The 14,420-nt window shown below is 33.3% G+C and overlaps 1 protein-coding gene across 2 annotated transcripts in view; it reads left to right on the top strand.

Annotated features, from left to right (window-relative positions):
- Positions 1–1,968: 1,968 nt before the first annotated feature.
- The window catches only part of LOC136040651 (mannose-1-phosphate guanyltransferase beta-like), a 38,595-nt gene continuing 26,143 nt past the window's right edge, over positions 1,969–14,420 (top strand). The window contains exons 1-3 of one of the 2 annotated variants that reach the window (XM_065724936.1): positions 1,969–2,235; positions 8,489–8,553; positions 9,999–10,225. In XM_065724936.1, the coding sequence (XP_065581008.1) occupies positions 8,538–8,553; positions 9,999–10,225 (243 nt within the window). In that variant the 5' untranslated portion in view covers positions 1,969–2,235; positions 8,489–8,537. The remainder of the gene's footprint in view (positions 2,236–8,488; positions 8,554–9,998; positions 10,226–14,420) is intronic. The other variant, XM_065724937.1, reaches the window with a different exon arrangement.

Raw genomic sequence — 14,420 nt, 5'->3', positions numbered from 1 at the left:
CTTAACCCTTAGTTCAAGCTCTGTCTAGCCCAGAGATCACGTCATTTATATATCTCCACCTATAGGTATTTCTGTCAGCCACACCCAAAAGGTTCTCGGCCAACTTAAACAAAAATTTCCTGCGTCTTACGCTTCTAGAGTATCGTGCGAACTCCTATTCAACAGATCACTCATAGCAAGCCTATGCAACGCTGTTTGCTGTTTCTCACATACTGTATACTACTCCTTTCTGGAAACTCATCTCTAAAACTAACCAGAACGAAATTAAATCAATGAATTTTCATTTGACGAAAAATTTACTTCAACTGTCTCTGTAGTTCAGCAATGCGTAAGTCACTTAAAAGTTCAAAGTCGATAGACGGATTCCGTGCACAATAGAAAAGGTGATTCACCCGACTCGTCCCATGTCCTTATTCAACGAATTATTTGCATTTTTTTTTTCCTTTTGCTGTTTTGGGATCCTTTTTTTCTATCCGTTTAGTAATTTTAGTTTGTTTTTCCTTCTTTTTTCTTAGGTCCTACGTCTCTTTATATGTTGTGGTATGACGGGTTTTTCAATAAATAAAATACCATTTTGATTTTGTAGGCAAGACACCTAAAAGGTCATCTTGCAGCTATTGACAGGCCGTTAAAGGCAGCAGTAGATATATAGTCGACACATCGCGCGCAATTATCAGCCAGGTCAAGAATTGAGGTATTTGGAACATCTACGTTCTTTCCAATAGTGCTTCAGAATTATACGAGGAACTAAAAAAAATTAAATAATAGCGAATAATTTATATGACCCTTTTGACACTGGGTGAGACAAAACTTTTGTGCCACGTTGCTAAATGTTTAAGAGTCTTTCTGTAGGAAAATTTGCAGCTATTTTGACATTGTTAAGCGTTTACAGGTTTTGAGGTAATTGTTCTACAAATAGAAACAATCTCAATAGGCGTTCTGCAGATATTCACCAGACCTTGTTTTATCATTCCATAATATTAATGATCCTTCATGTTGGATTGGGGTGTGTTGTTATTCTCTTCACATGTAATTTTGTAGCGCTTACTAGCTAAGACCAAAGATCAACCTAACCGGAAGACTGGACCAAAGGCAAGAATTTTGACGGAAGAAACTAAGTAAATTTCTAAGTTTTTCAGTTTAAGAAAATAAAGATAAATATATTTGAAGCTTCCGAAAATGTATTATATGTTTTTTTTTCAAATATTTTTTGCAACTTGTTTGAATGTTGAATGAACTAAGCCTCTTGATATTTAAATTATTTTCTCTGTATCTTGGGTGTCTGAAAAAACTAACTTCTGTGTATGAATAACTACTAAAGGCCAGCAGTCAGTTTGATAATGGTAAAATACTCGAACAAAAATCTTAACATAAAAAAGTTCAGTACAACTGACATTTAAATTTAATTGCTCAAGCGTCATACGAAGAGCAGAATACTAAAGATTACTGATCAAAATGCTTTGGTTCTCAGTCATTCTGATTTTTGAAGCAAAAAGCAAGCCAAAATATAATCTTTCAAACTAGTGAATTTTTGCTTGAAAAATAAATGTTCAAATTGCAAAACTTTAGAAATACAATTTATTAACAGTTATCATATCCACACTTTAGAAACCAAGAGCATTGAGTCTGCTTCTTACAATTGTATTGAAGATTTTCTTAGGTAGCCTGGATGCGTCCTCAAATTGCAAACGAATCTAAGATATCGTATAGTTTCTCCAAACAGTCAAGATCAGAGAGTTAGAATATTTTAGCCTCCTGCGTTTGGGGGATTAGAGAATAAAAAATGGCTCTTAATATCCTTTTACAAAATCGCTAGCGAGAAAGCTGGGCATCTTCACAGCTTGGGGCTGCTCAGGCAGAGTGGGAAAGTGAAGGTCTGTTCACTGCTGATACAGATAGCAGTATTGATGCCACTTGCTTTCAGCGCTACCTATAAAAATCAAAAGGAAAATGCTTTATGAAAGAAATAGAAGAAAATGTTAACCGTTAGCTAAAATTATTGAAGTCTTACCTCTTAGCAAATTCAAGATAAATAAGAAGCAACCAATTCAGTAACTCTGTTCGTCTCACAGAGTGAATCAAAAGGAAAAGGGCTAAATAATATCGACTGAGGAACCGCGTTTGCTGAAACAGAAGAAGAAGAAGAATTATAGTCCACCTGACCTTTTGTTGAATTTCTTGTTTCCTTTACTGTGGGCTTGTAACTTTTGCTTCAACTCTGCTATAATCCGTCTGGTAAAAGTCTTTATTTTTAACATGAAATATTCTCAAATTATGAACAGACCTAGTTTTTTAGTTAGACCACTTACTAGAACTAGCTTAGAGTTTAAACATGCATTTAGATATGCCTAAGTTATTTTGGAACAACAGCTTGGATAACTTGATAAACCACAGGAGAGAGGGTTTTTTAAAGGAAACATGATAGCTTAGCACCAGAGTCTTTTCAAAATTCTATTTTCTTTCTGTCATGTCTAGTTGTGCAACTAGGCCTGCTCCCCCGTTCGTTTTTTCTCAAAGTCATTGGATCAAAGTTATGAGAAAGCCATTTAGCCAAAGAAATAAATATACAAATTTTGCTTTAATTATTCATTCACTGAGAGCTAAAATCAAAACATGCATTGATTCAAAAACTTTCAGAAATTAAATAAAAAAAGTTTTTTTTTAACTGAATGTAAGGGGCAACATTGAAACTTAAAACAAACAGAAATTAATTTGCACATGAAAGGGGCTGCTCCCTCCTCAACGCCCCACTCTTTACGCTAAAGTTTGACTCTTTCTCTCAACTCTTATTAGTTTTTTTGTCTCTTCAGAAATAAGAAGAATAAAAAGCTTGTTGTAAAGAATAGACAAAAAATATCAGTTTAATTGAAGCACTTTGAGACGAAAATATAACTTTCTTCTGAGATTTTGAACATATCTCCTATTCAAGGAAACAAATGTCACCCCCAATGTCACCAGATCCAGTCGGGATTTAAAATAAGAGCTTTGAGACACAATATCCTTCTAAATATCAAACTTCATTAAGATCTGATCACCCATTTGTAAGTTACAAATACATCTTTCTAATTTTTTCAAATTAATATAACATAATAACCTTACCCAATTGTAGAAACAAATCATAATTTTGAGTGAGAAGCCCCTTAAAAGTTCAAAGTCTTATCTGTATTACCCCTGTCAAAAGCCCTTTAAGGATAAGAGTTTCAAACAGTGGATGTGTTTAAATACCTACATTCCAGTCTTAACTATACCATAAAAGGTGATAATTGTTTTTCAATGCAGGTGAAGTAATTATGGAATATAGTAGCTTAAAAAACAGTGAAAAGTTGAATTTTTCTTAGGTAAGCAAGGATTTTCACTTTTAATAGTAATATAGGATCAAATTTGACCAAAATATAAGCTGTAATGCACAAAAAACTGCGTTATATAGGGGAGGGGGAAGGGGTATAGTTAGGGATCTCAAAATATCTTCCCGGGATATACTTTAGCCTGTAGACACATCCCTGGAAGTTTCAATTCTCTAGCCCAACAACTTTCCAAGATAGCAAAAAGTCAATGGATTAGAATTTTACCTCTTTTCAAAATTCTATTTTCTTTCTGTCATGTCTAGTTGTGCTTGTGACAATTCATCTCCACCCTCCTCCCAAGGCTCCCAGGTTTAGCCCTAGACTATATATCAAACAAAGGGTAAGTTTTTCCTATTTCATTTAGCTTAGAAGAAATGAATACATCACTTTATGCCTTTTCTATGCTATTTCTAAAGATAATTGTCTAATTGTTTCTGGGGCCAATTATTTTTGAGCCCTTAAAGTATTCAAAACATCCCAAAATAACTAAAAGTTTAGAAATGTATTTGTTAAAATAATTGTCTAGTGAAAAAATTGTCATCTTTAGGTGATTCAGGAATAGGTATCAATACAGTAGGCTAGGCTATATATGGTTGTCAAACCCAAGAAATGTTAATTATTTTTTATTAGCCCAATTTTAATACTAAAATGTTGTTTGAAAACAAATTTGCAGGAATTTGCAAAAAGTGCCTGAAACACCTCAGAAAAAGTAACAGAAAAAGTATTCCATTAAAGTCAGTAAAATTATAGTAGTTCATATAATTGGCTTACCAATAAAGTGAATATACCACTTGATGCCTTTTTAAATGTTCTTTACAAATCTAATAGTTGCTTCTACTGTAAATTCAAATTTAAGCACTTTTTAACCTAAATTAACCTTATTATAAATAAATTTAGCCTCAAGAAAATATAGCATTGAAAAGATGGTGCTGAGAAAACATAGTAGGCCCATTATTTTGTGGAAAACAAGCAATAACTCATACTTCAATTGAAAATTTGTCATTTTTCAATGCTCAAAAAGTGCTTAAATTTGAATTTGCAGTAGAAGCAATTATTATGTTTATAAAGAACACAAAAAAATGCATTGAGTGGTATGTATCAGTCAGTTATATGAACTGTCATAATTTTTTGAAAATTTGTCATTTTTAAGAGCTCAAAAAGTGCTTAAATTTGAATTTATGGTAGAAGTGGTTATTATATTTGGTAAAATTCTAGTTGATTGACTTCTTGCTATCTCAGAAATGGGTTAGGTTAGGAAAATGAAACTTTCAGGAATGGGTCTACAGGCTAAAGTACGTCCCAGGGAAGGTATTTTTAGTACCTATCTCTACTCCTTCTTTCTCTAGAGGGTTCTGATCTTTGATGACCTTCAAAAATATGTGTGTTATAAAAGTAAAACCTTGCAAAATAGGTCTTCTGCTTGAATGAAGTACAACAAAGTTGTTTTCAGCTTCACAACTTTGCTCAATCCCAATTTATAAGGTTTTAAAGATATGCAAATACATTTCCCAAATTTTGAAAAAAAAAAACATTGATATGGCTCAGAATTCTACTTATATAACAGGAATTGCATTTTCAGAACTAAAGGTAGAGAAAAGACAACAGATAACTGAAAATTAAGGTAAAATATTGTTTTGTCAAAATTTCAATAGGTATAGACCTGTCATGTAGGCAAATTTCAGGGCTCTCTAGAGGGAGAAGGAGTGGTGGGTATATTAAAATACCTTCCCAGGACATACTTTAGCCTGTAGACCCATCACTGAAAGTTTCATTTTCCTAACCTAACCCCTTTCTGAGATAGCAAGAAGTCACTCAACTAGAATTTTACCATTATATTCATAAAGAACATAAAAAAGACATCAAGTATTATATTCACTTTATTGGTAAGCCAGTTTTACAAACTGCTATAATTTTACCTTAAAGTCATTATTGTTGAAAACCCTAAAGAGGGAACAGCCCCCACCTTGAACAAGAGGGAAAATCACATTTGTTGCCAGTTTATGTTGGCTAATCATTTTTCACCTAATTTCATAACTTCAAACCATAATATAAAACTATACATTTTGGGACCTCATTAAGGCTCAAAATAGATTTTAGCCTAGATGCAAATATTATGTTTAGAAAGAGCATAATAAAAGACATCATGTGATATAGGCTATTCATTTTTGTTCTTCCTAAGCTATATGGAAAAGAAAAAATTACCAACTAAAGATTGAAAGTAATAAAATTCTTTCTCTATAAACACCATTTTCAAACATGAAAAATACCATTTTCAAATTGTTCTAAAGGTATTTTGTAAATCTGTCATCAAATAGTGGCATTTTTCAAATCTGATAGCTCTACTCTGTGTAAAATGAAATTGTCAAAAAAGTATCTAGATACATAAATGAAAATCATAAGAAAGAGTAGGGTTTGTTATATTTATAATAAACATTGGTAGTTTTGATCTGTTGTTCTTGATCTGTTCTAAAACTGGTTTTTCTGTGTGCACTTGGAGATAATTATTCTTGTTTGTTTGTTTCTTCATGGAGTTTTCTCTCTTTGCTCTTTAGCTTAGCCTGAGGGAGATAAACTGCTGTGCAGGTATTTTCTAATTACATACTTGATATATAGAGTTGGTTAAGTTAGGTATTTAATATGATGCATTCTGGGTGGCTTGCTTTTCATAATTCTCTGTTGTAGTTTCCATAATTTTGTTACTAAGTATTATATTTTCATCATATTTTGGTCTATTTCATTAGGATTAACCTAGCTTTACTTCTTGGGTGTGGTTCCTATTATCCAAAAGTACCTGAACATTTCAGTACCACAATTACCTGATCATATAGTGTATATAAATTTTTTATTACCTGATGACTTTCCTCAAGGCCTGAATTTACCAATAGGCTCAGGTCTTGGGGTGCAGAATAATAAGGGGCACAATAGATTATCACTGAATGATCTTTTTATCAACATGACTGGACTGAGGTGATTTATTGTCAAAGTGCCAGGTGCACTTTGCTGCTGTGCTGCCTAGTCACAAAAAAGTGATTTTAGATCTACACAGGAATTCCATGGCAACTTAGAAACTGTCAAATGTCTCCCAAGAATGGCAGCTAAGAGTTTAGTATCAAATCTTTCTTTTATTAGTTTTGCCTCATCAGTTGTATTCTGTTCAGTGCTTCCACTATCCCTGGACTTTCAGTGATTTCCCCAAAAATCTTGCATAAATGGAGTGGCAAAATTGCTTCAGCCTAGAAGCATCAAAGCTTTGAAATTGGCCCTGTATTCCTGATGGATGACATTATTGCAATCAAACCTGAGAAATCTACCAATTAAAAATTTCAAAATTCCACCAATTTATTAAGTATTCTCACAAGGTTTTTGGAAGCACTAGACTTTGCCACAAAATTGTAAATGGGTAACACCCTCAGTAGCCTATTTGGATTCTTTGAAAACATTTTGATTAAAATGTATCTTTCATAAACACAGACAATGTCTTAGACTGAATGTAAACATAATAGAGTCTGTCTGTGATTTAGACCCTTTGTGTGCTGTAGAACAAAAAGAGTAGCACCATACAATTTCTACTTTTATGCTCTTTGCAATGTTTGTGATGGTCTCTAGCCGTAAAAATTGTTTTCTGACTTCATACTGTCCAAATACTCCCCCCCCCCCTAATGTGCAAATATATAGCCCAAATTATATGTTTTCTATCTATTCTGTCACTTCTCTTTGTCTTGTCTCATGCTAAGCTGAAAGAAACTAACACAAAAAAAGAAAAAACAGTTCAGTAATGCACCAATGAATGAACAACTTGAGCAGTAGGGGGTTTATCATTCCTTCTGTCCTCTGGCTCATAGATATTTTGTTTGTGGACATGCTAGTGCTAGATTTTCACTAGTTTAAGATGAAAAATAAATGCACCCTTACCTATAAAATGAAACCCTTTTTCTTTTTTTTAGCTTGTACTTTATGCTTCTGCATATGATCAACATGTTTCACTAAATCAAAAAATAAGAGAATAGGAATTTTTCAGGGTTTGTATAAAAAATTGTAATCTCAACACAAAATTGGCTCAAGATTGATGTGGTTTAGCTTTTATTTAGTTGAAAAAATAAATACAACAGAAAACAAACTGTGCTTCAAAATTAATCACAGTTAGCCTAAATTTTATATTTCTTTGAAATGCAGGTATCACTAACAACAAAAATCTTGTTATTAATGATGCAGCTTGTAAGTGAATCATCATTGGATATGGTGGTGGTGCCTAGTTCTAGTAAGGTTGGAAATATGTATTGGCAGTGCAAGTTTACTTCTTAGTTGTAAAAGTACAACCATTATTTTTAAATTTGATTAGATTCAATACAGATTTATGCATGAGAAAAAGCTGTATTTTCCCACTTCAATTGCAGTTTACTTGTGACGTTTTCATATCTTTAAAGTATACCAAAAAAGTAATCATAAGCAATAATATTCCATAATTATCATATAAGATGACATATTTGGCAATAGCTGCTGTGAGAATTTGTGGTGCTTTTTTATTTGGCACTTTATAGGTACAATAGCGATTTAATAAGCCAGTAAGAATGCAAGAAAACTATTTTTGTAAATAGTTAATGAAAATTGGGCTTTTAATTGGCTGATCCATTTGGCATTTTGTCCATAAAATACAAAACAGAAATGCAACTTTGTGTAAAAGCTTAATATAACTGCAAAACAATTTCTCATAAAATAGCTTGTTTTTCTCATAAATAGCTTGTTTACAGTACCTGAGCATGATATTTTAGTTATATTTGGTGATTTTAATGCTAAAATTGGCACCTGAAGTGATTGGACAAAATAGTTTGGGTTATAAATGATAATGGTGCATGATTGATGGATATGTTTGCTGGCTGTGGTCTAATTTTTGGTGGCTCATGGTTTCCCCACCAGGAAATCCAAAAGTATACTTGGACTTCCCCTGATAGTTTTTTCCCTGGAGGATTGGATTAAACATCTTAAAATGCTTATCTTGATGCCAAATTTTTTTTCGTGGGTTTTTTTGCCTGAATCAATCTCAAGGGAGAACTCCTCCCTAGTGTGTTAGTGTGCTTTCAAGGATACTAAACTGTTAGAATAGTTAAGTGTACCATATAGATTATTTTGATTCTGTTATTTTTCAGATTATCTTGAAGCAAAATCTTTTACTAGCTTACAAGATTTGGCTACAAAATGGGACAAGATAATGGTAAGAATCTGTTTCATTTTTTTTCATCTTTTTTGAAATTGAAAATTCTCTTTTTTAATTTATTTATTCTGGTGATGAAGCTTAAATATTTGCCCTCTGAGTGGTAGAATTTTGCCATTTATTTGTAATACATACATTTGATAAGAGCTAAGGATAAATTGTGGTGAAGAAGGGGATAGTATATGCTTTTCAATGTTTTAATCTATTTTTCTGGGCTTTGCAAAAATCATGTGTATGATGACTATTCCAATGCATGTTGTACAACACCTTTGTTAAGTTTGATGTTAACCTCTAGGGTAGCTGACGAAAATCTATTTGATGGGCAAGGAAGGATTTGGCTGCAACTGCCTCTGTTTTGAGAATAAACTTCAGATCCTTTGCAATTGATGTACCAAGATCCCTTTATTCTGATTTTGACATAATTTCCCTTTGTTTAGCTTTGTTTTGTACACGTGTGTTTTGGTATTTTGAAGATCGAAATCAATCGTGATTTAATGAGCAGCGAGTTGTAATAAGTTTTCTTGTGAAAGCAGCAAAAACAGAGTCGAGAATTTTTTCAGATGATGAACCCAGTTTATGAAAACTGTCTTCTGAAAAAAAGATTGTTCCTCAAGTGGCTGGTGAGCTCCAAGGAGGAGGGGATGTCAAGGATTAAGGTAAAAATCAAGGCTATGCTGGTGGTTTTTTGACTTGCGTGAAACTGTGCTCCGAGAATGGGTTCCCCAGGGTCAGGCGCTTAATTTTTCTTTCTACCTGGAAGTATTAAAATGACTGCATGAAAGGATTTGCAGAAATTAAGCTGATTTGTGGCAAGATTGGTCATGGGTGCACCATCATGACAACACACTCATACAGCCATTATTGTCAAGTAGGTTTTAGTCACAAAGTTCAGAATAATTCTACTCCCTCCCCACTTGCCATGTTTAGCCCCTTGTGACTTTTCTATTCCCAAAAGTAAAAGAAAATTTAAAGGGCATCATTTTTGGACTTTAGAGGTCATTAAAGAATTAATGCCAAGGGTGTTTTAAGGGTAACAGAGGAGTAGTTTTGCAAGTAATTTGAAGAGTGGAAAAATTTAATAATTTTTGAACTACATTGTTATTTATATTTTCATTTTTTCACAAGTATGGGGAGATATGCTGTGCTATTGGTTTGTTCAATATTAATGCTTGTAAATTACGACCTTGACTCCTGTTGGCCATTTTACGGATATTATGATGGCTTTTAGCTGTGTTTTTTTTCCTTGATGACGAGTAGGCTAGTCCTGTAGAGTACATTTTTTTTGTGTTTGCTATATAAGATGTGGTTCATTCATTTTTCCAATTATACATCACCTATTGTAGTTATAAAACTCTTTTTTGATTTGTCCTCATCAGTATTTCCTACTATATATAATAATTTTTGGGCAGACCTTGAGGATCACCTTCTAATTTACCTTATGACAGATTCTAGAATTGGTGGAATGAAGGCAATTATTTTGGTTGGAGGCTTTGGGACTAGATTGCGACCACTTACGTTTTATACTCCCAAACCATTGGTTGAATTTGCTAACAAGCCTATGATTGTTCATCAATTTGAAGCTCTTGTAGATGCTGGCGTATCGCATGTCATTTTAGCTGTTTCAAAAAAGACAAATAACATGGAAGAGGATCTGACACCATTTGCAGAAAAAGTGAGTCTGTTTTTTATGTTAGGTGACATAAAAGTGAGTATGACATAAAGTGACATAAAGTGAGTATGTTATAAAGTGACATAAAGTGAGTATAAAGTATGTCATAAAGCGCCTTTATGACATAAAGTGAGTCTGTTTTTTATGTTAGGCAGTCAGAAAACAGTAATTGAAATATTTATGTGTGTATTTTAAATACTTGAAGAAGATAAGATTGTGATATTTTCCAACAAGTTATCCCCAAAAACTCAACTTCCTAGAGTCTCCCCCCCCCCAAAAAAAAAGCAAAAACAAACTGCTAGGTGTGAAAAACAGGATAATTTAATCGTAAAATTACGCGTTTTTGTATTCAGTCCCATGGAAGTCAGCCGCCTTTCTTTTCGTCTACGCCACAGATCTTGACAGTTTACCCTTATAATGCTATATATCTTGTGCTTAATCAATTTTTGTTAATTGTTAAGACTTATGCAAACAAGAATTAAATCCTAAACTGTAGTTTGTAAATATTTTGAATAAATCCCAATTTAATGTCATTACTTAAAATATTTATTTCATTAATTAAAATTAGTTTTTAGCTTCTTATATAACTGCTATGTTACATATTTAGTACTAGTATTTTATTTTGATGGCTTGAATGCTAAAGGAGTCATTGGATAATTTAATGGATGCACATGATTACTCATTATAATGTCAAAGTCTTCTTGAAATGATTAGTCAAAAAAAAATCTGGTATATAAAAAAGATTATGTTGCGTAGTAGCTGTACAAGTTGAGAAAAATGTGCCTTCTCGACCAAAGTTGCATTGTGGTTCTAATGTAATTCTTGCTCTGAATTCCAACTTAATATTGTCATTTTCTATCACCCACAGTCTTTGAGTAACAAGTTTACAATGGTTGCCTTTTTTCACAAAATTTGTGTATTTAGTGTTTCACAAACATGAAATATATTCCAAACGCTCTCCTATCACTGTCTTTTATGCTGAATTCAAAAATGTAAGTTAATTTGTTCTAACAGCTAAGTTTTTGCGTTATAGCTTTTGAACTTTTTTCTTGTCTAGCGCAAAGGATTCTTTTTTAGACTCTGCGTAGTGCAGGCACCGATCTCCTGATTTTTTGCCTTCGGCTTGAAGTGCAATTTTTGGTTGGGGGTAAATCATCCGACGCTTCCCGTGCCCCCCTAGATTTCCAGAGGTACTCATTTAGAGCTGGGTCGACTCTGGCTGAGCTTACAGAGTCACATAATTCCGGAATTCCACAACTCCGCCAAAGATTCCAAAAAAAAAAAAAAAAAAAAAATCAGAAGCAGTCAGAGTTTGATAGAAAGTTATAACCGTTTTCAGATTGAGCTAAAGTATTCAGCTTGCATACTCTTATATAACACTTTTTTGTTTAAATACCCAACTATTACCAAACACAACGTACTTAAAAGGTTAATTAGCAAATATTTGCAATGAAAAAATTATAGATGTATTTTTGGATGCAATATAAGAAGTTCTATTAGAATTGCATATCGCATCTGAAATGACGAAAAAAGAGTTCAAAACAGTTTTGCGATGATATAGATAAATTAGCTATGGATGGTCTAATGTCGTAACATTATTTCTATGTTTTTGTGGAATAATAACTAATAATTCATCTATGTGCTAAGATTTCTTGATAAGATGATATTGAGAAACGCTATGAATTGGCCAATGATTGGACAGTGTTTGACAATATTGTCAGGTCAATGTTTTCGTATCCAACGGCATTGGACAAACCATTTGAGTCAGGGAGTCATAAAAAGGCTGGTAATGCTCTGATATAAGCAGTATTAGCTCTGTAGTGCTACATACAAAAGCTGTATTAATTAAAAGGAATCTTTGCATCATAAAATTACGCAAATGAGACAAAAGAAGAAAACTAAGAAACAGAAAAGAGTTGAAAACCAAATCAGTTTGCCTGACGTATGTACTTTGCCATGGTTCTGTTTGCCGATGGCGTACAAATTGTAACACTTATAAATAAAATATTACCTATTGCCACTTATTACCAGTGAAATACTAATCTGAAATTTAGTTACAGCTTTAGTGATAAAGGACCAGAGCTAGCTTCATGAAGTCCGCGGAGCAGACTGAACCAAAACCTTTCAAACCTTTCTTGTAGTTTCTGTTCTATAATCCAGCTTTACATGCTGCTGCATTAAGAGGCTTTTTAAATAATTAAATAAAAAAACTAGTTTTTTTTTACTGAAAGTAATGACCGACATTAAAACTTAAAACGAACAGAAACTACTCCGTATATGAAATGGGTTGTCCCCTCCTCAACGCCTCGCTCTTTACGCTAAAGTTTTTAATTGTTTTAAAAATCAGAATTGTGGCAAAGAGTCAAACTTTAGCGTAAAGAGCGAGGGATTGCGGAGGGGAAAAGCCATTTCATATACGGAGTAATTTCTGTTCGTTTTAAGTTTTAATGTCGCTCCTTGCTTTCAGTTAAAAAAACTAGTTTTTTTTTATTTAATTTCCGAACGTTTTCGATTTAATGCATGTTTGATTTTGGCTCTCCGCACATAAATTATTAAAATGAAATTTGCATACTAATTCTTTTTTTGGCTAAATGGCTTTCTCTTAATTTTGATCAGACGATTTTGAGAAATAAGGAGTGGGGAAGGAGGCGTAGTTGCCCTCCAAATTTTCAGTTACTTAAAAAGGTAACTAGAACTTTTAATTTTTAACGAACGTTTTTATTAGCAAAAAAATATACGTAACTTAAGAATTAACTTACGTAACAAACTTTTATATTCTTATATTTTTATTATGTATATGAGGGGGTTTGTCCCCTCGTTAAAGCCTCGCTCTTTATTCTAAATCTTGAGTTTTGTCCCAATTCTTTAAGAATGACCCCTGAAACAGAAAGGCCGTAGAATAAGTAGTTGAAATTACTAAAAATACTTTAGCATAAAGAGCGATGTATTTATCTCCTCCTAAATACCTCGCTCTTTATGCTAAAGTATTTTTAGAACCCCTCATATGCTTAATAATTTCAGTTCGTTTTAGGTTTTAATGCTACTCCTTACTTTCAATTGAAAAAAACTTTTCATGTTTATTTTTTCATTGTTTTTTTTATAGTAATGCTAGAAAATCCTGCGCCCTTTTTATTGAGTTTCTCTTCCTTCAAGACATATTCCTCCAAGGAAAGATCCTCCCATATACTCCCCTCCCCTCAACCTAACCCCCCAAACCAAAAGAATCCCCCTGAAAACGTCTGTATACTTCCCAATAACCATTACTGTATGTAAATACTGGTCAGAATTTGTAACTTGCAGCCCCTCCCCCAGGGACTGTGGGGGAACAACTCATCCCCAAAGACATAGTTATTATGGTTTTCAACTATGCGGAACGAAATAGTAATATCAAAATTTTGATCAGTTGACTTTGGGAAAAAATGAGCGTGGGAAGAGGCCTAGGTGCCCTCCAATGTTTTCGGTCACTTAAAAAGGGCACTAGAACTTTTCATTTCCACTACAATGAGCCCTCTTGCGACATTCTAGGACCACTTGGTCGATACGATGCCCCATGGGAAAAAGAAGAAGAAGAAGAAACAAAAAACAAACAAATAAACACGCACCCGTGATCTGTCTTCTGGCAAAAAATACGAAATTCCATGTTTTTGTAGATAGGAACTTGAAATTTTTGCTATAGGGTTTTCTGATACGCTGAATGCGATGGTGTGATTTTCGTTAATATTCTATGACTTTTAGGGGGTGTTTCCCCCTATTTTCCAAAATAAGGTAAATTTTCTCAGGCTCGTAACTTTTGATGACAAAGACTAAATTTGATGAGGCTTATATATTTAAAATCAGCATGAAAATCCGATTCATTTAATGTATCTTTTAGCACCAAAATTCCGATTTTTTTAGTTTCGTTTACTATTGAGCCGGGTCGCTCCTTACTACAGTTCGTTACCACGAACTGTTTGATAAAATTTTTTTTTTTTCAAGTCTGTAACAGCCAAGTTTTCTCGTTGTAAATAAATTATATTTGTTGTAAAGAGAGTCTGATGGCATTCAGAATTCAGTGTGAAAATGGCATCAGAAGAACAGTGACAATTTCTTTGGCCAATAAACTTTTAAAAGAAAAATCTAAAATACAAAAGTTTTGCAAACACGGTAATCATTAATAAGGCTTGTGCAAAAATTTGAGAAACTTGGACGTTTTCAAAAT

This window comes from Artemia franciscana, chromosome 21 (assembly GCF_032884065.1).
Source record: "Artemia franciscana chromosome 21, ASM3288406v1, whole genome shotgun sequence".
Lineage (NCBI taxonomy): Eukaryota > Metazoa > Arthropoda > Branchiopoda > Anostraca > Artemiidae > Artemia > Artemia franciscana.
This window is presented reverse-complemented; position numbering and strand designations above follow the sequence as displayed.